This window comes from Coniophora puteana, assembly GCF_000271625.1.
Source record: "Coniophora puteana RWD-64-598 SS2 unplaced genomic scaffold CONPUscaffold_12, whole genome shotgun sequence".
Lineage (NCBI taxonomy): Eukaryota > Fungi > Basidiomycota > Agaricomycetes > Boletales > Coniophoraceae > Coniophora > Coniophora puteana.
In genome coordinates, this window is record NW_006913064.1 from 644,907 (window position 1) to 664,927 (window position 20,021).

Consider the following 20,021-nt stretch of genomic DNA (forward strand, 5'->3'; position numbering starts at 1 on the left):
CGACTATCGCTGGTATCAAAAGGCCGGCTTGGGATCGTTGGAGTGATGCCATTTGCTCCACAAGGGAATGGGCGCGCGTCTAGACCAGGGAGCCGTGGAGGAAGAGAGGGTATTTCTGTCCCGCAAGGAGCATCGTAGCTAGGCTCAACAGTAGCCAACGTTGTATACGTGCTTGCAACTGAAGTGGAGTCCAGTGCATACAAATAGAAACTACGCGCTTGTTGTACGACGTTATGGCAAGAGATGAGTTCATCTGGATGAGCTGTCAACTGCTGTCGAATGACCTTGGCGGGGGACAGATGCTCCAAATATAGATTCGCTTCTGAGGCGCTTGCATGCCGGCATGATGCCCAGCCTAAATATAGGTGGGGTGAATTCACCGGGGAGACCATCACGACCTATCGCAACCTTTCCACTTTACTTTGACCACGCTCCCGCCTCCCTCACCTCTCTCTACCTTTCGTCTTCTACCTGTTCCTTTGGAACCATGTTTACTCTCACCCTCGTCTCTCTTTTGCTCGCATCCTCCAACGCGCTCGTCAGCGCATCTCCCTGTGTGGCCTTCGACATCAACTGGAATCTCCTCGCTTTCGGCCTCGACGGCAAGGATTTCAATGCGGGAGCACAGTCCTCTTGGTCAAGCGGTAAGCGTTTTCCTACAGCACTAGATGCGGACTAACCATTTGTGTTCGTTTTGTAGGCAAGGCGTCTGAAATCACCACCTCGGGTCGCCCGTGAGCCACATCCCATCGTCGCTATTTATATATAGCTCACTACGTTTAATCTTGCAGGCCGTTTGATGGCACTAATACCACTTGCTACCTCTCTCAGGTACACTCGCCCCGCTTGCCTTCCCTCTAGCTATAGCACGCACTAAACTCTTTCCAGTATGAAAACGCCATCTACGTCATGAGCGCTGACTCGAAGAACCCCTCCGATGTCTATATTTACGACGCGACCGCCAAGTCCTGGTCCGCCCAGACGGTCACCACCAACGGCTTCGACCCTTCCAACTTTGCCGCTATCCTTGACCATGATACCAACGTTTTCTGTGCGTATAAATATTATGGCTTTGACTTCCTTGACTTTCCAAGGACGCCAAGGTCATGGTCTCTCGGCATTTAGAGTGTTTTGCTGATCCGTTCATCATCGTTTAATCCTGCCAGACGCCATGAGCGCAAACCAACTCTGGAATCTCGATATGAGCCAGCAGAAGGCTGCGACCGGCAGTGCTCTCTCCTGGAACAACGTCGGTAACACTCCCTACCCAAGCGGTTACAACCCCGTTATGGTCATCGCCAACAACCATATCCACTTCCTTGATGTTCCCAATCTCAGCCCTGGCCAGGAAGACATCTTCGTCATCCACTGTGAGATCGCCTTCCTGCACTAGGACAGGCTTCAGAATACTCAATTGTTGTGCAGACAGCTGGTATCAGCCTTCGCCCCAGGCATACCCTGTCTCTGGTGGTAACGGTGCAGTTCCCAACCAGTTTGGTCATGCGACTTCGTTCTTCATGGACGACAACACCGTATGAACTGCACACTGATCATATTCCTCACTGGCAACTCATGATTTCTCCAGGTTCAGCAAAACTTTGCCTTCGTCCCTCAGGATGGCTCTGCTACCTACGTTGTCAACGTCATGGTATATAAATCCTTACCACCGAGGATTTTTCGCTTACTCACACCTTCCCATAGTCCAACTCGACCACTCAGATGGCTGGTCCCTCTACTAAGGACCCCAAGGCGACTTACTTCGCCTCCTCCAACTCCCTCGTTCAGCTGACCTCGAGCGGTGCTGCTAACTACCTCCCCTTCAACCCTTCCGGTTCCAACTCGGACGCCAAGTGGGCCCCCATCCAAGCCCTTGCCGCCGCTGCCCCGCCCAGCTCAACCTCCGCATCGAGCGGCTCCTCTCCCACCGGTTCGTCGGGTTCCGGTAGCTCTGGTTCGTCCAGTTCTGGTTCTGGTTCTGGTTCTGCTTCCGGCTCCTCTTCCGGTTCCCCTTCCTCTGGTTCTCGTTTTGGTTTCCCTTCGTGTTCATAATTATACTCATGCCTTTGTCTGGCTCGTGTTCATCGGGCACAGGTTCATCCGGCTCTGGCTCTGGATCAGGCTCCAACGGTGCACTTGTCAGCGTTGCCGTCAGCGGTGGCCTCGTGGCCATCGCTGGCCTCGCGACGTTTGTGCTCGCGCTCTGAGCACCAGCTTGAGTATGCACGGGCGCCTTGAACGCTTGCTGATTGTGCTCTGACCTTGTTGTACTAACGGACTATGTACAGTTCAGCACCGCCGTCACATCAAGCGCCAGCGCGTCTTCTGATCCTCAATCCAAGGCTAATTTCCCGGATTTCCTTTCTTTTCACCGCAACCTTCGATACTGTCATTGACGATGTTTGACACCCATCTCGACTGCATTTCTTTTCATTTTTTCCTCTTCATTCTTGCATGAGGGCATACGACAGACGTATGCGCGGGGATTCGTTTTGTGGGCGCTGTGGACAATCTTATTACCGATACCTCTTCCGGTTCGACGCGGACGCCGTTTACTGGAGAATGATGATAGTAGTTGGTTTTTCTAGTTTACCTCCCATTCGATAAATTACGGCCAATGACATCGTAATATTGTCGACTCATAGGCGGTGTGATTCATCAACGGTCCAGTTCGTCTGAAGACCAATATATGTGTAATCCTACACACGAAGGTAGGTATAATTGAACCTGATCGAATTAGCTTAACGCTTTGATGCATGGAGATTTAGATTGGCGATATAGGCAAAAGGTCAGAAGTACTTATTGAGACGGTCCGCTTAGCACCTTGAAGTTCGTTCGCAGAGTGTCCTTTGGATGGCCGACGAGTTTCACCAAGTAAACATACTACTCAATTGCGCTATTGCGCAACGACTTTGAAGTTGGGTACGAGTGGTAATATTATATGGTGCGCTGTGTACACGTCCTTGATGAACTACGGGACCCTTCACTACATCTCTTCATCCTCCTCACTTCCACTGACCAGCTCGTTCATTGCCCTTCTGATTGCCTCCACGCTCTGTCTCGGTTCAAAGTTAACCTCGAACGGCGGCAGCCGCGATACCGGTCCGTCCGTCCACGAGTCCAAGTCCAGCTTGTACCCGGGCTTGGGCACGATGCGGAACGCCCAAAATATGAGTGCGAGGTTGATGTAGATGGAGCGGTTTGCGACGTGTTGGCCTGGGCAGACACTGCGGTGGGCAGAGTTAAGTTAAGCGATATTACGCAGAGGAACAAGGTAGATGCACATACCGTCTTCCGAAGCCGAACGAGAAGTACTTGATGTCTGTCCTCAGTTGGCCGTTTGCATCGAGCCATCGTTGCGGGTTGAAAGTGTCAGGGTTAGAAAACGCTTCGGGGTCGCGAGAAATTGCCCTAGCAATAAATACTCGTAAGTTTAAGTTCAAAAATGAGAACCCCCGAAGTTTGGCGTACCAGTGACTTCCGAGGATGATCGACCCGGTGGGGATCAGATAGCCCTCCTAGAGCAATGTTGAGCCCATCATCAATCTCTTGGTGATGCACTTACGTATACAATGTCTTTGTTCACCTTGTGGGGGAAACCTACAGACGACCAGGTCAGAATCTAGCACGAAAAGCTTAAAGGCAGTAGAAAATATACCAATGGGCGTAATCGGCCTGAACCTGAGCAGCTCCTGCGCCAATGCAAGCAGTTGAGGTAGATTATCATGGTCCTCAAACGTCGGAGCCCTATCGTACCCTACAACAGCATCAATCTCGGCCTGGACGCACGCTTGCTCCTCGGGAAAGGCCGCAGCGACCATGATCGCATGGATGAGGGCAAGTGCAGTCTAGGTGTACATATCTTTAGGAAATGCGGAGAACAAATGGGCTGCAGGGCAACTCACAGTATCGCTCCCGGCACCGAATAGGCCGTTGGAGAGCAACGCCATTGTGTCCTCTTCCAGTCCATGAACTTCCCGGTTCTCAATCATGTTCCTAGTAAACGATGGCCCTGCTATTCCGTCCTCCTGAAATGACAATTGATTACACCTCAATAACAAGCTCAATTAGAAGCAGATTAAAACTCTTACCATGTCCTTCTTCACCTTTGCCATCTGCCCCGCTGCTAGCTCCTCTTCTTCTCTCTTCCACTGCGCCATCTCATACCCGTATGCACCCAGGACGCGGCTCGCCCTCCTGAACCCCTTCTCCTCTAGTGCGTCGCAGATGTGTCGCATGCCTCCGAGCCGGTGGAACCACTTCAAAAACGGGAAGAGCTCAACGAGGTACGTTCCGGGAACGAAGGTCGACTGTATCCGTCCAAGGGTGAGATGTACCCGTTGTACCTCCGGCGAATGGAAGGAAGTAGGGGTGCGTTTGCCATACGTAACCTTGAGGATAACCGTAGAGGCATATCTGACAGAATATACGTCTTGACGTCAGAATTAAGCCTACGTGAAAGGTAAACATATATACCCTTTTATATGCTCTGCAAAATTATCAGGATCCCTCAATAAATCAAGGATAACGGCCCTTGCAGCGGCCGTCTGGATGGGCTGGTAGCTCTCTGTAGCCTTGGGTTGCAAAGCCATGTGCGCGGCCCTGCATTATTATCAGCTGAGTCACCAGTCGCTTGAAACAAGTACGAAGGCTTACTTTCGCATCCTGCGGAAACGGTCTCCCCCACTCTCCATAAGCAAGCGACCTGCTTGCGTGAGCAACTCATTAGCAACGATGTTGCGAGGACGATCAGCACTTGAAGCGCCGGACTTCTCCATGATGTCCATTGCTGGCTAACAAACTTCAGACTTCGGCAAAATACTATTGGCAAGGATGACCGCATCATACCTGCATTCGCCCAATGATAACGAACGCGTTTCGGCCTTGCTTGATGGTATATACAGCTCCATATCGTTCTGTCATATCTGACAAAGTGTGCGCGATACTGTGTGAAGAGTTGGCACCTTAGCAAGTGGAATCTCTCCTGAAGAGAAATGGAAGCTCACTTTCGCGGAGGAAACGGGGGCTGGAAGAACCATTTCGCAGGGGGACCAGGAGGTAGTGGAAGAGGATACTTTTGAGGAGCAACAGCCTTGCCGATAGCAAATAAGAGAAGAATTACAAGGACAGCAGAGCCAATTTTTACGACCGACGATGACGACTGCAGGTAAGCTTGAAGGTAAGGAGGTAGCAGCTCAGAGAGGCAGTCCATGTCCAGGGGTTTGTGTGAGTAGATCGTCAACCCGTTTGTTCATGGTTTATATAGGGAGCAGGTTGTCACTGGAAGAAAATAGCTTGGTGAAGTGTTGATTGCTGTTGTAACGGGTGGCGACCAGAGCGTTTATCCTGCGTAGGGAGGGGGGGGGGCGCCCGTCACTCACGGCAGGAAGCAAGTCTTCCGACGCGTTCGGTCAGAGAAGCGCGCACAAGGGAGGGCACCTGCTTTGATGTTGAGTTCTCGGTTCATATGACGAAACCCAGCTGACGTAGTCAGCTCTCTTCGTACGCGGTATACTAGTCGACAGGGCTGCTCCAGTTGTATGTTACTGAGCTTGAACGATATGATGGGATCACTTAAGTGTAGTGGAACGTAAGCGTTGAGCACTACACACAGGGAAAAGGCCAAGCGGAAGCATTTACCTCGTCGCCTACTCGTCCGTTGTAAGTTGTGAATGTACTACCGCCAATTTTCGCCCATACATGGAGCACACCTGAGCATAGACGAATCATGGCGAATAATTTGCAGCACCCGACAAGCGGTGGGGATGCGACGCTGACCGAGACCCATCACACGCTCTCTGGCGTAACCCACTTGGCAGCATAACCGCCAGAGCAGTTTCCCTGCTCCAGCAAACGCGGCAGCAAGATGCTGAGATTTAGTCAAGGAGTCATACATATTTGGACGTTACATTCGCTTATCATTATCATACATTCGATGCGACGCAAACTTGCGAGCGGGAATCTTCTCTTCGAACATTATGTCAATTCTGTAGGTCCGCAGTCAGTTCGGCGTTCCCTTCGATCAGCTTGAGTTGACACGGCTCACTCATCAACTGTGCGTCCTTTCGTCTCCGGTATGGCGAACCAAACCCACACACACGCAATAATGGTCAGGCCACCAAAGACGAAGCCAACGTAGCCACCGAGATTAGCTTCGTCGGGGTTGACTCTACGCTCTCATGTTAACGCTTAGTTCATGGAAATGAGAGAATGATATTTACAGATATGGGACGACAATGTTGAACACCAGCGTGAAGACCTGGTTCGTGACCACACCAAGGCCGACTGTTTTAGACCGCAGCCTGGCGGAGGGTACCTCAGCATAAATCACGTATGCCACAGGTCCACTATATGGTAGACGTGTCAGCACCAAACGGATACTTTGTAAACCTTAAATTACTAGCATTCCACATTGATAACAGAACATGTAGACGATGATCTATGAAAGCGAAAGTTGAGCCACTGAGTGTTAACATGCGAACACGCTATCGACTTACGAATGAAACGATAACGAGCCTGGTCGATTCATTGGTTGATATCGACAGGAAGCCTATGATCATGAGCACGATGGTGCACGACCATAGGCTCGCGTTAAACAACGTACGCCGCCCGAATCGGTTCAGGGTATAGAACGTGCAGAGATTCCCGAGGATCTACATAGCGGTGATGTCATAAGTATCGAAAGAACGAAAAGTTAGCTGCACTTACGCCTACGGAGGAGACTGCAAGGCCAAAATCATGCGACTTGTTATCAGAGAAGCCGGCGAGCTCGAAGAAATAAGAACTGAAGGCCACGACAAAATTTATGCCCGAGCCATGCTGCACTGCAAATACCATCGCAGCGATGATCGTTCGGCGCAGATTAGGACCTGAGCACGTTCCCTGTCAGCCGACCGCCATGAATCGTTTGAGAATTCCTTACCTTTAAACATATCTGCAAACTTCGAAGTACTTGAATAATAATCCTCGAGCTCGATGGTCTCCTGGATTTGACGAAGCAACAGCTGGGAGTTCGCATGTCCGCCACCGACGTGCTCGATGATCCTGCGGGCCTCTTCGAGTCTATTCTGACGCACTAGCCACCAAGGTGATTCGGGTGCAAAAGGTAGTCCGGCGAGAAGGATGACAGGAAAGATCCATTGAGTCGCGCTAGGGTACTGTCAGGTAAAAAAGAGGAAGGCGTTCGTGAAAATACCAACAATGGAATCCGGTACGCGTACTTGTCTAGACGTGCTCCTGATCCACGTATAGAAGCATTAGACAACCTGTAGATCCGTCATCTGTATGCAAGTCTCTGGCTGTTGCGATGGCAAACACATACAATTGGCCAACTGTTTCGAGACTGTCAGTCTGGGCCGCCTCATACCAGTAGCAGATGAAACATACGTGCAAACCAGAGATTCACGCTTGCCGTTGTGAACCCTCGCAAAGCCATGGGTGCCAATTCAGCACAGTACGTGCTAGCGACGGATATGTACATCCCCAAAGAGAGTCCGTTTACTAGCTTTCCAGCGACGAGCATCCCGTTGTTATGAGCAGGTGTAAAGAACTGGATGAGAATGGCTCCTATTGAGATCACATTGCAGAGCAAGATTGTCTTGCGAGTGCTGTAGACAAGACAAAGAGGTTTAATCAAGAGGTATGCGCTAGGTGATAGAAAGCTCACCCAAACCGCTCAATCACGAAACCGACGGACAGCCCACCAAACATACTTCCAATCGCGCTCGTAGCGTTGAAAGCGCTCTGCCATGACGCGGATATGATATACTGGCCACGACTCTCAAATCCAAAGTCACGTCGGAAAGCAGGCACGCTCAAGAGTCCACCGGTGACCTTTGATTAGTTGAGACAACAATTAATTGGACGGGAAGTCGAAGAGAACACAGCTCACTTGAAGGTCGTATCCAACCAGCATCGCGCCTACACACATGAACACACACCAAAGAAACGCGCGCCAGTAGAGCCGTATAGCACTCCATGAGCTGAGTGCATGTTCCGAGGCCGCTGCCTCCGCGAGCGCGTCGCCTGCTGGTAGATGGGGGATCGTTTCAGCCTGCTCCTGCACATCCTTGGGCTTCTCATCCAAATCCATGCTAGATACGTATTGCTAGCGCGTAGGAAGGTAAGTCCTGGTTACTTTATATCCCTCATACAACGACGCGTATAAATTGAGCATTTGGGTCAAGTGTGGGACAGGTGATTGATGATTTCGCAAACCTTGCGCCACTACTAGTCAGCAAGGGTCTCAGATTCATTTTCTTGTGTGATGTTCCAGGCACTGGCGCACATTTGAAGATGCGTCTATGGTTATTATATGAGTAAGTGTGGATGATGCCTATAGAGAGATGCGTCTTCCGTAGGAGCGGGGATTCAATGGAGCGTTCCGGACCATTGGGTTGTTCACGCGCAAGAATGGTCTCACACTTCTCTCACCTACCCCGCGAGCGAGCGAGCGACAGACAACCATCATGGGGTTACAACCTGTTACACTGTACACTGACTGAAGCTCTTCACTGCGCTCTGGGCTACTTTTGGGATGCACATTGCACTCGCAACTTCAACCGTTGAATGTTCAGCTGGCCAGGAGGTGAACATATCTGACCTCCTCTGACTCTCAAATGATATTCTGTGGAGGCCGCCAAGTTGTAGACGACAATTCACCCAAGCTCAATATTCTAACTTCTGTGATGACTAGCTCTGGGCCCAGATTTTGAAGGCCATCTCTGAGTCAGCGACCAGTTGTCTGACTCCCAAGGTCTTCTCACATTGGACCAGCGGAGATCTGTTACAGATGCCGAAGTATGACATCTACACTCTCCGAGACATGATGTCTATATTTTGTGATGCACCGCATCTCTGGCTCAAGGACTTGTACATGCTCACAAGCTTTGCTCTCATCCATATTGTTCTCATTCGATGGCAGCGAAACGTTCCTATATGTCTATTTACCGACAAATTTTGTCAGCCCATGCCAGGTCGATCTCCGTCACACAGAGCAAGTTTCGAAAAGCCTCCGTCATGTTGGTGACCGGTGACGTGGAGAGCCTGACTATTGGGAGCGCTCTGGATGTCAACTCGCTTCCTGTTCGCTTCCGTAAATAACCTCTGGGATGATAGGTTGTCAGTAAGTGCCCCAGGTTGAACTGCATTGTGCACATGAACGATATCATACAGCAGCTCCACTTGCTACGTCGGCCGTTCGAGGATGTTATTCCACGATGTCAAGCGCTAATCTGGGGGGCATTTAAGAACACGTCCACGTACTTCCTCAGAACCATTTCTTCTCGCAAACTCTTCTTACACCAGATTTGTCATGGCGTCGAGTGACACCACGAATTCTCTAGGAAATTCGTCCGCGACGGCAACAGTAAGTCCTTGATATTTCTCATAGTGGAATCTAGAGGTTTAGGCATTTCCTTTTCTCCGCCGTAAGCAACGAGGATGCCGATGTGCCAAGAGTAATCGAAACCTCATCGTTTGCATCGACGGCACGTCGCAAAAGTTCGGGGAGAAGGTGCACAGTATTCCGAATGTTTAACTTTCATGGCTCACATGCATTTCGTTCAGAACTCGAACGTCATCGCGCTCGTTGATCAGATTCGCAAGACAGACAGTGACATACCCCAGATAACGCACTATGTGACTGGCGTAGGCACGTCAGCGAAGCCATCCACACGCTCGCTTGCCTATTGGAAGAACCAGCTGGCGAGTAAAATTGATCTAGCCATCGCATGGTACGCCAAATATCTCCCCCTCTCAGCTAACCACTTAACCTATGAGCTCAGGGATGTGGAAGCTAATATCATTAATGCGTACCAGTGGCTATGCGAACAATACGAGAACGGAGACAAGATCTTTTTGTTCGGTGAAATTAGGGTTGGTCCTATCAAGGACTGCTATCTTATGTCTCTACAGGTTTCTCCAGAGGTGCCTATCAAGTCAGGGCGGTCGCAGGCATGATACGCAAGGCATGCTTGATCCTACCTACAGCTACCCTCTTCTATTTCAGCTGACAAGTCGTCCAGGTTGGATTGCTCATGCCTGGGCACATAGGGCAGACACCCTTGTAAGCTAGAGCCTGGGACCTTCACTGAGCCTGTCACTCATTTGTCCATGAATCACGATAGCGCATTTGAGCTCTACTCAGAGCACAACTATTCGACAACTGAGAAAGGCAAAGACAACTGGCGAGATAAAGCCGACATATTCAAACGTACCTTCAGTCACGATGACGTTCCAGTTCACTTCGTCGGCGTTTGGTACGATCTCTTTGGTAGCATGCACGTAAGGTCGCACTCAATGGCATGAACATATTACAGGGATACCGTTTCTTCTGTAGGCATCGTGCGCGAGACTCCATTACCGTTCACAACTTCTTGCGGGCACATTTGTTATTTTCGTCATGCATTGGCTCTAGACGAGCGACGCGTCAAGTTCCTCCCCGAGTACGTCTATGGAGGTATGGGAGATCGGCACAACCAGCACGGCGTCGAGGACGCTCCTTGGGAGAAGATGGTTGAGCACGAATCGCCTCCGGACAGCGACGACCTCGCGCACGTGAAGGAAGTCTGGTTCTCGGGAACCCATTCTGACGTGTCAGCCAGTTCCATGCTCTAAACCTTACTACCGCTAACTTACTTCTAGCGGGGGAGGAAATATGACCAACCACAACTTGGAGATGTCGGGAATTTCGCTTCTGTGGATGAGAAAGCAGGCCGAGATTGCTGGGCTGCAGTTCTTGCCCATGTCTTTTGCGAAGGACAGCTTGCTAAAGCAGGTGAACAAGAGGCCCACGGAATCTCTGACTCCCGCCTGGTGGTTTGCTGAGGTGCTGCCGATGAAGCGGCTTTCGTACACTTCTAGCAAAGCCGACGGCATTACTCGCCGGTCAGCTGGAAACTGAGCTATACTGTTTGATGTTTTATAAAGCTGACTTTTACTACAGGCCTCATTTTGGTGGCGAGCGCGTTATCGTTCCGGGACAAAAGATCCACGTCTCAGTCCTCTTGGGAGAAAACTATAGACCAAGAGCATCATTCCAGCATGAGTGGGAATCCTGGCCGGAGCAGCTTGACTGGAGTGATCCAGACGGCAACAAGCGTTTTAAAGAACTTGGATACGCTTGGGAGAAGGACTTAGTGCACCGGAGAGAGACGGAGGAACTGCTAAACGCCCTGTGTAATGATGATTTGTCCAACTTGAAGCGCGTCCTAGCACTGGTGGACCAGTTGGCATTTATGGCGAGATTTGGTGAGTGATCCTCCCATGATTCTTGCTCATGACTGATTTCTGTAGGACACGGGGAGTTGCTTACGGTCGTCACCTCGGACGGGTCGATGCCTCACAAAAAACTGACACAGCTCATGAGCTGCGACGACCCTCTGGTTCGTCTGAGCTCCGCCGTCGCACACTGTGAACTAGGTGAAACCATGAGATTCCAGCAGCTATGATGACGAAGTGCTCAACTTGAATGCAGGCTACCCTTTCGTGAATGAGGAGCAAGCTAGCAGAATAACAGACAAAGCCCTTGGGATGCTGTTCCTATCCGATGATCGGTACCAAAAGCGGGCGTGCACCTCTCTGCGTCCGCTCTGCATCCATCCCTCACTCCGCCAGAAGATCGTCAAAAAGGATGTCTTCGAAAGACTACTTCATTGTTCGGCATGTCTAAACTCTACCAATACCATCGCAGTTCGAGTATACAGCATGCAGGCCCTTGCCTTGCTACTGACACTTAGTACGTAGTTTCGAGAAGTTTCCTCAGGCTTATGTACGCTGACAGTTAAGCAGAGGGACCTGAGCCTGTATCTGAGTTTCTGAAGATCGACAACGCATTCCCTCGAGTGGTCGAACTACTGGATCCTAAAAGTACTGAATCACACATCCCTCTTCCCTTACGAAATCTGACGGATAACTTCCAAGACCAACTAATCATGGTCTCAGTTTTGCGCCTTATCACCTTTTTGAGTAAGACAAAAACAAAGGAGGGCTTGACAGTACTCGGTGCGTTTATTTCATGATTTAAAAATTAATCAACGTTCATCATCATTATAGATGAATTAAGCCGCTCAGATGATATGGAGCGTTTGGTGAGCTCGATTGAGAACCTCCTCTCAGCAAAAAAAGGGAGTCTGTATGTGCTATCTACCGCGATGGACACTATCCTGGAGTTGTCTAAGCGCTGTAAGTAACTACGGCTGCTTTATAGTACAGCGATTAACGATCTTCTTATCATGAAAGCTGACATCATGGACATGTTCGTTTCAAGACAGTTCCCTGCAAAACTGGTAGACATTCTTGTGAAAAGGCTCTTCACAGACCGGAGATGGGCTATAAGCTCGTTGATTAGTCTGATGCAAAATGGTCTGCCATAGTCCGTCAGCATGCCACCAAATCACTCGCTAACTTTCTACAGAAACTTTCGCCGTGAACATGATGAGAAGCAAATTCCTTCTCAAAATTATTAGGCTCCTCGGTTCGCAGACAGGATACATGGCAGCGACCGAGGCCATCCTCTCACTAAGCGACAAGAACGCCGGGCTTTGTCAACGTACGTCGTCTCGATTACAAACCTCTGTAAATGCTGACGTCCCAACAGAAGCTCGGGAACGTATGATGGGCCTCTGCATATGCATCATCAGCGCCGGCAAGCACAAGCCAGAGCTCTTGGGACAACTGAATCGTCTCAGCCTGAAGGAACTGCGCATGTCGAGCAAGGAATACGATGAGCTGTTTGGCAAGCTGTGGAAGAAGAAACCTCTGCAGGCAGTCTACTTCGTCTATAAAGCGATCGTGCGGGCGGATAACCTGACATTCAACTTTGCCGACACCTTACCAAAGTCGAATGCACCCGAGGTTGTCGCCAAGATGCTTCGAGAGGGTACTTTCGTCCTGCCCGCCGCTGAGAGAATGCAGGCAGAGTGGACGAGCGTACTCAGCAAGATGTTCGCACAGAGCAGTGAGAACCATTTCTCCCACTCTCCGAATCATGTCGCTCATACAACCATTACTAGAGGAATTCCGAGAGAGGGTATATCATGGCCCGGAATCGAAGGACCTTTTGAAGGACACCGTGAACATGATCAAAAACTCCAGCGATCGGAAGCAACGCGTCAAGGGACTGGCAAATCTCGACTTGATATCGAAACTAGGTTAGAGTGTCCGAAGCCCCGCAATACCGATAACTTGTTCTAATCAACTCCTTTCTAGACTCTCATCACATGAAGCTGTTGATAACCGACGGCGTCGTGGACGACTTGGTGGACCCGATGCTAGATAAGGTGACCAAGGACGGCGATCAAAACCTCATACTACCGCTCAGCACGATCGTGACGATAGGCAAGTTTTTCAGCCTGAGCTTTCTTCCGTAGTGTTCATGACATCGAATCCGACGGCAGGGCCTGTCAGGGCAAAGTTCTTGCCCAAGCTCGCGAGCATCTTGGATGAGATTCTCGCGGACGAGAACGCCATGCAGACAAAATACGACGTTTGCATGACTCTTCGCTTGCTGATCGCATTGGTGCCTCTGGGTACGGCATAATCTACTTCGCGGCCTATCTTTACTCAAATATACTCCTTCGCAGACGCTTGCTCGAATCTGTTTTACGAGCGGCCATTGTTTGGAAATCTGCTAGATAAGTGCGAGCGGCTCGATAAAGGTATGTATGTTGATCATCGCACAAATCCTGGCGTTCTGATTACCCGTACCACGACAGGGCACGACATCAGGGAGGAGACAATCAAACTCTGGAATAGGTACCAAGACCACCAAAGGGACCATCGCTCGCCGAAAAAGGAGTAACCTGACCGCCTTCTGCCTTAATAACATGAGCTTTGGCGCTATTATGCAAGCTAGCTTCAATTTTGTATGTACATCTATAATCATTCCCAGCCCCCAAGTAATAGTAGTAGGATTACATGGATGATATATGCACGAGGATGAAAGGGTCTGTAGTGTTCTGAATACATCAAGAAATAACATAGATCCTGTATAAATAACGTCGCCCGTTGCCCTTGCGACGTCTTTCTCTACTGCTACGACTATGCCATAGCCATGGTATCTATGAACCCAACGTCGAATATGCAACTGAAAATACAAGAAGAGCCACGAAATAGAAACACTAAAAAAACCAAGTCCGGTATGCTCTATTAGCAACTCCATGCACGCGCGACATGACGGTCCGAGCAAGAGACGGAGTAGACCTTTTCGAGCGAGCAGGATTCTGAGTGGCACGACACTTCGGTGGCGAGAAGGCGTTGTTGGTGCCCCAGGGAGTGACGGAGGTGCTCGTGGAGCTGGATGCGCTTCCTGAAGCGCCTGCAGCCGGGGATGAACTCACCGTGGTGGCGGTGGCAGTTGCTGGTGCTGAGCCGCTAGTGCCGGTCGCAGTTGGCACGGTGCTATTGCTGTACGCGCGGATGTAGGATATGTCGAAATACGCGTTGTCGTACCGCGGGCTGCCGGGGCCGACGACGCAGTCTTGGTACTTGGAAGAAAATGAGTCGTACGCGCAACAGACGTGAGGTAGAGAGACATACACAATTTCCTGTAGGGCCCGAGTTTCCGCACGTTGAACTATAGAATTGGCTGAGACCAGCCCTAGATGCAGGATCCCTTTAGTTCGCGAATTTTAAAAATAAATCTGCCAGGCGTACCAGTCACCACAAAGTGTGATGTCCAAGACCAAATTTTGCGGACTGAAGTACTGTTCAATATTACATGTGCTGGATGAATAGTTCGCATGGGGAGTTCCCCAACTAGATGGATCGATGGACGATGTTGACGTCGCTCCCGTTATGGACGAGGGTACATTTGAGCGCTAGTGGTCAAGGGTCAGTAACGATCAAGTAAGGACAAGCCATGTATACCCACGCTCCAAAACCAAATGCTGGAAGGAGGGGACCAAGGGGATGAGACGCTGAAACCATGAAAATTTCGTTCAAACTCACAAGATACCTGAGCTATCGAATTGTGTTGCCCATACGCCACCCTCAAAGTTACTTCCGTAGCTGCTATTCGATGTCTCCGTCACCGTGCAGCCTGCAGCTGACGAGCAGTCCGTCACATCGGTCGTGCCTAGTTGCGTTGCTGTGGAGCTCAGCGTACAGCCCGAAGTCGTGTGGAGTGCCATCTGGTTGCTCGACATGAGGTTGATCCCCTCGATGATGTCTATCTCGCCGTCTTCCGGCCAATTCGGACCTAGATCATAGAAAAGGTTGAATAACGAGTGACTCCGAGGTGGGAATGCAAGCACTAACCAAAAGTCCAGAAAGCAGGCCATACCTGCGAGAAGTCAGTTATGGAGTGTATGCGCGCTGTGGAGCCACGTACCGAGCACCCGTATGGTATGTGATCAAGATCGATGATCCATAGACTCCCGAGTGCATAGGTGTCCTGGGATGTGATCCGGATCTGATAGGCTGTGTTATATTTAAGGAGGGGTCATGGAACGCTCGACTGACGGAGTTGCGCCGTCCTCCAGACGGGACGTTAGTGGTGTTGTCGACCTTGAGGATAGCGTGCCCATTGTTGTTGACGTATGCCAGGTCCTGGCTCGCGGCCACAGACTGAGATACCCATGTAACGTTGCCTGCTGAAAGAGTTAAGACTGTGGGCAGAGCGACAGTAACAGAACACTTGCCCTGCGTCAGGTTATCCCAAGACCCGTAAAAATCCCAACCGTTGAAGAAGTTCTGTCCTGAATACTCTCGGACAAGTTGCCAAGCGTTTGCAACACTAATGAAGAGGGAGTAGAGGAGAATGATCTGGAGCATTATCCAGCGTCAAGGTTGTTGGAGAGATGAGAAGGTCGGAGTGTTGGACTAGCTGTTGACTAAATGGCTGCTTTTGTATTCGGGATGACGAAATGGGGTCATATTTTTGAGGCGCTGTCTAGCCGGGACAACCGGTGGACAACGAGGATTAAGCCCAGAAGGCAGCTGTCGAAGAAGCCGTGTTTCCTGCATTGGACAAGCACAACGTGTTGGGCAGCGAACAAGGATGAATGGGAGATGAACGTGGTGCTGCCGTTGGTAAGTTTATGCAAGTGCACGAGGCCTCCCTTGCAAGCCCCTGAGGGCTGTGCAAGCACGTCAGGACGCGGTCACGTGCATGGCATTTTCTGTCACGGCTTCTACCGAAACATATTTCGCGATGCTGTGAAGTTGTTGCTGTGTTGCTTTTTCTCTTACACCCTCAATCTCAGACGAGGTGAGGATTAAGTACTAACGGACCAACGTTTACGCAGGCGAGAACAGCAGACGTTGTCCGTTCACTAATAGTACGTGTACTATGTAGACCTTGAACGCCGGTCGCGAGTGCAGTTCGGAAACCTCCTTCAGCCCGCCGAAGGCCCGCTCTCATTTCACAACTCGAAGCTGATGGGGCCACATTGCGCTCGTGATCCACGCCTGCTACTACGGGGACACTGATTGCCCATCTCGTGATCTCTTTCCATGCACACATTGAACAATCAACAAGTATTGTCCAGCTTTGCCATGCATCTGTACGGATTGATGCCTCAAGAGACGGTACCGCAAGCTTCAGGCTACCCCGACAAGACAACAGCACTACACGCTTCTCTGAGCTTTAGTGTTCAGAACGACTCTTCGGCAAACTGACATCTACCGGAGTACATGCCAGGTACACAATCTCTAGACACTGAAGTACTGACACCTAGCGCTGCTCCGCCTTGGCCACAGCATCCGAAGTTCGTATCATGATGCGGCGAACAGGTTGGCTACAAGTATGGCTCACTTCATCATCCAAGACGATCAACAACCTTGCTGTGGGTATTCCTTTTAGCCCATCCAATCCGATGCTCCCATCCTGAGAGCACTGCGACCGAAAATAGTCCCAGCCCATCACAGGACTGGCATGAACCTACACTCGCATAGCCTCTCAGTACCTCGCATCGAAGCTTGCTCTTGTGCGCAATCTTGGACAGTGGCGGACGGCGATGCCCGCGATGCTAGTCCGCTCGATGACTGAAGCCCTTTATATACGGGTTCCCACTCGGAGCAGGAGCCATCAGTACTCTCCCTACACCCCACTCGTATACCCTAAACCCTCCTCCGGTTGAGCCTTGATACCACACGCCCAAAATCTGCAGCATGGCAACTCTCGATCGCAATGCCACATCCATTATCGACCAGCTACAGAGCGCAACCGCACGCCAACGCAAGGTTATACAACAAATGCACGCCGAGCAAGCCAAGCTCCTCGCCGATCTCGTCGAGGTGCGACGCGAGCGCGACGCTTTTCGTAACGAGGCAGCCGGCTTTCGCAGGGACCTAGCAGAGATGCACAATCGCTACGACGAAGTCGTGACCGAGTATCTCGACATCAAACGAGAGCGTCTACAGCTCCTTTGCTCAAGGAGCACCTCTGAGTCCAACGATAAATATAATGGTCACGCGGACAATGGGACTCGAACTCCGGATCGGGCCTCAGGGACGCTGAAGAGGCAAAGAAGTGGGACCAAGGTGATTATCCTATCCCTGGCGTGGTGAGCTGCCTCTGATTATGTGCAGTTGTTCAATCCATTGTCAGTTGTCATTGAAGATAGCAAGCTTGGGCATTTGACGGGGGGAGAGTGTACGGTGAGCATATCATCAGACCCGGCTGTCAAGCCCAATGCAAGTTCTTATCTAAATCTATCTTAGGATAAACCACGGAGTACCAACTCTTCTCCGTTCTCTAAACGCGAGGTCCGCGAGTTGCCAGAGCCGCCGGTCGATTCACCTGCTCGAAAGGACGAACAGGCGCGATATCAGTTTCCACAGCCGCCGCCTCATCACGGCAACAGGCCGTCATTTCTTATCGAGTCATAGCGCGGGAGAAGTGAGTGATGCAAGGTTCAGTGAACTACCACGATAGAGAATCTTGAGGTGTGGTATTTATCGATCGCAGTGTTTCCCACTGTTGCATCGCCTTGGACAGTCTATGATCCCTCATGTACGGAGTGCTCGTGTAATGAATTGCTCGATGACTTAGCGGCTGTCCATACTCGCTGGGTAGCTTACAAACGGCTCTGCAGAGGCATTGCATCCACCTTTCGTTCATCCCTCCCCAGATACCATTCCGACGCAGCTATAATCTCCCGCACCATCTCTTTTACGTCTTGTTCCGCGAAAACGTTCTCGTCAATGAATGCGAAGAATTCCAGCCTTTGGTGGAGTGTTGCCGCACCGAAGTAAAGCGAGAGGGGCCGTGCATGGAGGTGAGTTCGCCAATAGTCTACGAACAAGTTAGGCGCCGGGTGCTTTTCGTGGTCCGGAACGAATTGTTCGAGTGAAGGCGGATAACCAGCTCTAATTGGACTTGGATTGGGAGACAGAGGTGAAAGAGGATGTGTCGAAGGCAGAGGATATTTACGCGGGATGAGGAAATCCATCTGCTCGTTTCAGCATCGTTCTCAACACAGAAGCTATTAGCACAACTCACATCCCCCAGACTTGATCCGCTTTGTGCACAGACATGATCACCGTCTCGGAGCCTCTCCGGTCTTACCTCCTCCGCATCCTTGCGTATGCCCTCTCCCTCCTTCAGCCACTCCAGCGCTGCCTTTTTCGACGCTGCAGCTCTGCCCGCGTGCGAGGCTACCGCCACATCAACGAACCTGGGATGCCTGAACATCTTGTCCGCCTGATCGCCAAGAAGCGCACAGCGATGAAAGAACCGCTTCCGGCCCATCAGCGCCTCGAACGGAGGCGCACCGTCCGCCAACGGACCCGTGTACTCCCCCGGACTGCGCACGCGCGCGAGCGGGCCCAGCGGCATGTGCGGGAGCACCCACTCGTACCAGCTGATGTGCATGCCCATATCGCCCATGCCCGTCCCGCCCTCGGGCTGCTCGAGGTACGGCCGGAGGTTCAGCGGGCCGTAGAAGAACATGGGCTCCCGCGTGCGGTACGTCCACTCGGCGGCGGACATTTCGCCTGCTAGATACCGCCGCGCGAGGACCCGCGCAAGCGCGACCTGGCCGAGAACGTAATATGCCGCGTTGAGTGTCGTGCGTGCGCGTCTGCAGCTCGCGATGATGCGGTCGGATTCCCCACGCGTGAAGGTGTGCACGAGGAGTCGCGAGCGGGCGGGCGTTGACGCGGAGCGGGTTGTTAATTTCCAGGGGAGCGTATGGCCGCCCTGGTGGTGTCAGTAAGCAAACACGATACCTGTGTGTGAGGCTATTGAACGAAGACGGGAACGCACCTTGATGCTTCTCTTCCGTACAGAATGGATTGCCCACCCGATTGCTCTTCTCCATCGCCGTTGGGCCATGCTCAGGTCCCCGTACGACACCTTCTCCTCTAGCGGTCTGTACAAGCCCAGCCTCGCCTCCAGAGGCAGATACGGGTGCTCCCTTTTCGACGCCAGCGTGTCAAAGAACGACCGTAGAACCGTGCTAGTGCCCAAGCTGTCTGTGATGCAGTGCGCCAACACGAACACCACGTGCAATTCGGTGCCCGCGGGACAATCGGCCCTGTGCAAGATGTGCATTCGCGAGATGGCATTTCTGGATATGTACCGTGGGCCGTCCTGGATCGCCTGTATGAACGCGTCGACTTCCTCTGGGTCCCCTACGCTTCCAAAGGACAATGTTTCGCATACTTTCTCCTGGATGTCAGCTTCATGCAGCACGAAGTGGGGTGTGTGTTCCTGCGCCTCGAGATCGGTACTGGGAGAAGGACTGCGGCGCTCCTCGATACGCGTGCAGAGGAGTGGTAATCGTTGACGAACTGAGCTCCATGCGCGGCGCACATTCTCTGGTGAGAACATGCTCAAAGACGGGTCGGTGGTGCGCAGATGGACGTTCATGGACGTGGTAGCGGTGCCATTCAACATATGGTCGTAGTAGAAAGCGCTCTCGGTCAACCCGAGGGGGCGCGACCAGACGCGCCTGCCGGGCTCTGCGTTCTCCGTCGCCCATCCCAGTGCGTTCTGCATGTTGGAGAGGATAGAGTGCCGAAAGAGGGGTCGTGTGTGAAATGCCAGTCAATATTGAAACTCTTGGGATTGAGCTATA

General features: G+C 51.4%; 8 protein-coding genes across 8 annotated transcripts; 4 read left to right on the forward strand and 4 right to left on the reverse strand.

Moving 5' to 3' along the window:
- Nucleotides 1-487: 487 nt before the first annotated feature.
- On the forward strand, nt 488-2,049 carry CONPUDRAFT_62794 (uncharacterized protein; the record flags this gene model as incomplete). Its single annotated transcript, XM_007774208.1, has 8 exons — nt 488-650; nt 701-734; nt 792-831; nt 868-1,051; nt 1,167-1,370; nt 1,426-1,532; nt 1,586-1,648; nt 1,702-2,049. 8 exons carry the CDS (start codon nt 488-490, stop codon nt 2,047-2,049), a joined length of 1,143 nt encoding a protein of 380 aa, XP_007772398.1.
- An 879-nt stretch (nt 2,050-2,928) lies between these two features.
- Nucleotides 2,929-5,268, reverse strand: CONPUDRAFT_109669 (cytochrome P450). Its single transcript, XM_007774402.1, has 12 exons — nt 5,004-5,268; nt 4,846-4,942; nt 4,654-4,790; nt 4,474-4,599; nt 4,258-4,413; nt 4,089-4,185; nt 3,903-4,025; nt 3,656-3,845; nt 3,563-3,597; nt 3,469-3,515; nt 3,286-3,408; nt 2,929-3,224 (listed from the first exon to the last, which is right to left on the reverse strand). Exons 1-12 carry the CDS (start codon nt 5,207-5,209, stop codon nt 2,984-2,986), a joined length of 1,578 nt encoding a protein of 525 aa, XP_007772592.1. The 5' UTR covers nt 5,210-5,268; the 3' UTR covers nt 2,929-2,983.
- Nucleotides 5,269-5,370: 102 nt separating this feature from the next.
- On the reverse strand, nt 5,371-8,110 carry CONPUDRAFT_139189 (general substrate transporter; the record flags this gene model as incomplete). The annotated part of the gene is made up of 13 exons (XM_007774403.1): nt 7,889-8,110; nt 7,664-7,830; nt 7,384-7,604; nt 7,319-7,328; nt 7,197-7,262; nt 6,920-7,146; nt 6,706-6,866; nt 6,495-6,650; nt 6,402-6,436; nt 6,219-6,344; nt 6,044-6,166; nt 5,928-5,984; nt 5,371-5,392 (listed from the first exon to the last, which is right to left on the reverse strand). Exons 1-13 carry the CDS (start codon nt 8,087-8,089, stop codon nt 5,371-5,373), a joined length of 1,572 nt encoding a protein of 523 aa, XP_007772593.1. The 5' UTR covers nt 8,090-8,110.
- A 655-nt stretch (nt 8,111-8,765) lies between these two features.
- On the forward strand, nt 8,766-9,957 carry CONPUDRAFT_129376 (uncharacterized protein; the record flags this gene model as incomplete). Its single annotated transcript, XM_007774404.1, has 5 exons — nt 8,766-9,121; nt 9,172-9,364; nt 9,431-9,511; nt 9,565-9,731; nt 9,783-9,957. Exons 2-5 carry the CDS (start codon nt 9,311-9,313, stop codon nt 9,955-9,957), a joined length of 477 nt encoding a protein of 158 aa, XP_007772594.1. The 5' UTR covers nt 8,766-9,121; nt 9,172-9,310.
- A 423-nt stretch (nt 9,958-10,380) lies between these two features.
- On the forward strand, nt 10,381-10,900 carry CONPUDRAFT_62320 (uncharacterized protein; the record flags this gene model as incomplete). The annotated part of the gene is made up of 2 exons (XM_007774174.1): nt 10,381-10,592; nt 10,642-10,900. Coding segments are annotated over 2 exons (471 nt in total), but the record flags the coding sequence as incomplete, so codon positions are not given.
- Nucleotides 10,901-12,709: 1,809 nt separating this feature from the next.
- Nucleotides 12,710-15,771, reverse strand: CONPUDRAFT_139190 (glycoside hydrolase family 16 protein; the record flags this gene model as incomplete). The annotated part of the gene is made up of 14 exons (XM_007774405.1): nt 12,710-12,955; nt 13,011-13,144; nt 13,203-13,333; nt 13,393-13,526; nt 13,581-13,653; nt 13,711-14,483; nt 14,536-14,596; nt 14,653-14,816; nt 14,870-14,885; nt 14,947-15,196; nt 15,256-15,280; nt 15,329-15,409; nt 15,460-15,587; nt 15,639-15,771. The coding sequence occupies 9 exons, from the start codon at nt 15,769-15,771 to the stop codon at nt 14,118-14,120; spliced, it is 1,224 nt and encodes a 407-aa protein (XP_007772595.1). The 3' UTR covers nt 12,710-12,955; nt 13,011-13,144; nt 13,203-13,333; nt 13,393-13,526; nt 13,581-13,653; nt 13,711-14,117.
- A 1,338-nt stretch (nt 15,772-17,109) lies between these two features.
- Nucleotides 17,110-17,508, forward strand: CONPUDRAFT_75960 (uncharacterized protein; the record flags this gene model as incomplete). Its single annotated transcript, XM_007774243.1, has 1 exon — nt 17,110-17,508. The coding sequence occupies one exon, from the start codon at nt 17,110-17,112 to the stop codon at nt 17,506-17,508; it is 399 nt and encodes a 132-aa protein (XP_007772433.1).
- A 509-nt stretch (nt 17,509-18,017) lies between these two features.
- CONPUDRAFT_157435 (uncharacterized protein) lies at nt 18,018-19,942 on the reverse strand (the record flags this gene model as incomplete). The annotated part of the gene is made up of 3 exons (XM_007774406.1): nt 18,018-18,392; nt 18,443-19,141; nt 19,208-19,942. 3 exons carry the CDS (start codon nt 19,940-19,942, stop codon nt 18,018-18,020), a joined length of 1,809 nt encoding a protein of 602 aa, XP_007772596.1.
- Nucleotides 19,943-20,021: the final 79 nt, after the last annotated feature.

What these genes read in the sequence shown, in the direction of transcription:
- CONPUDRAFT_109669 (XM_007774402.1), bottom strand. Translation starts at nt 5,209, where the DNA reads ATGGACTGCCTCTCTGAGCTGCTACCTCCTTACCTTCAAGCTTACCTG. An exon ending in CAAAGGTGAAGAAGGACATG is followed by an intron (nt 4,026 to 4,088) that starts GTAAGAGTTTTA and finishes TTGTCATTTCAG; the next exon opens with GAGGACGGAATAGCAGGGCC. An exon ending in TCGGTGCCGGGAGCGATACT is followed by an intron (nt 3,846 to 3,902) that starts GTGAGTTGCCCT and finishes ATGTACACCTAG; the next exon opens with ACTGCACTTGCCCTCATCCA.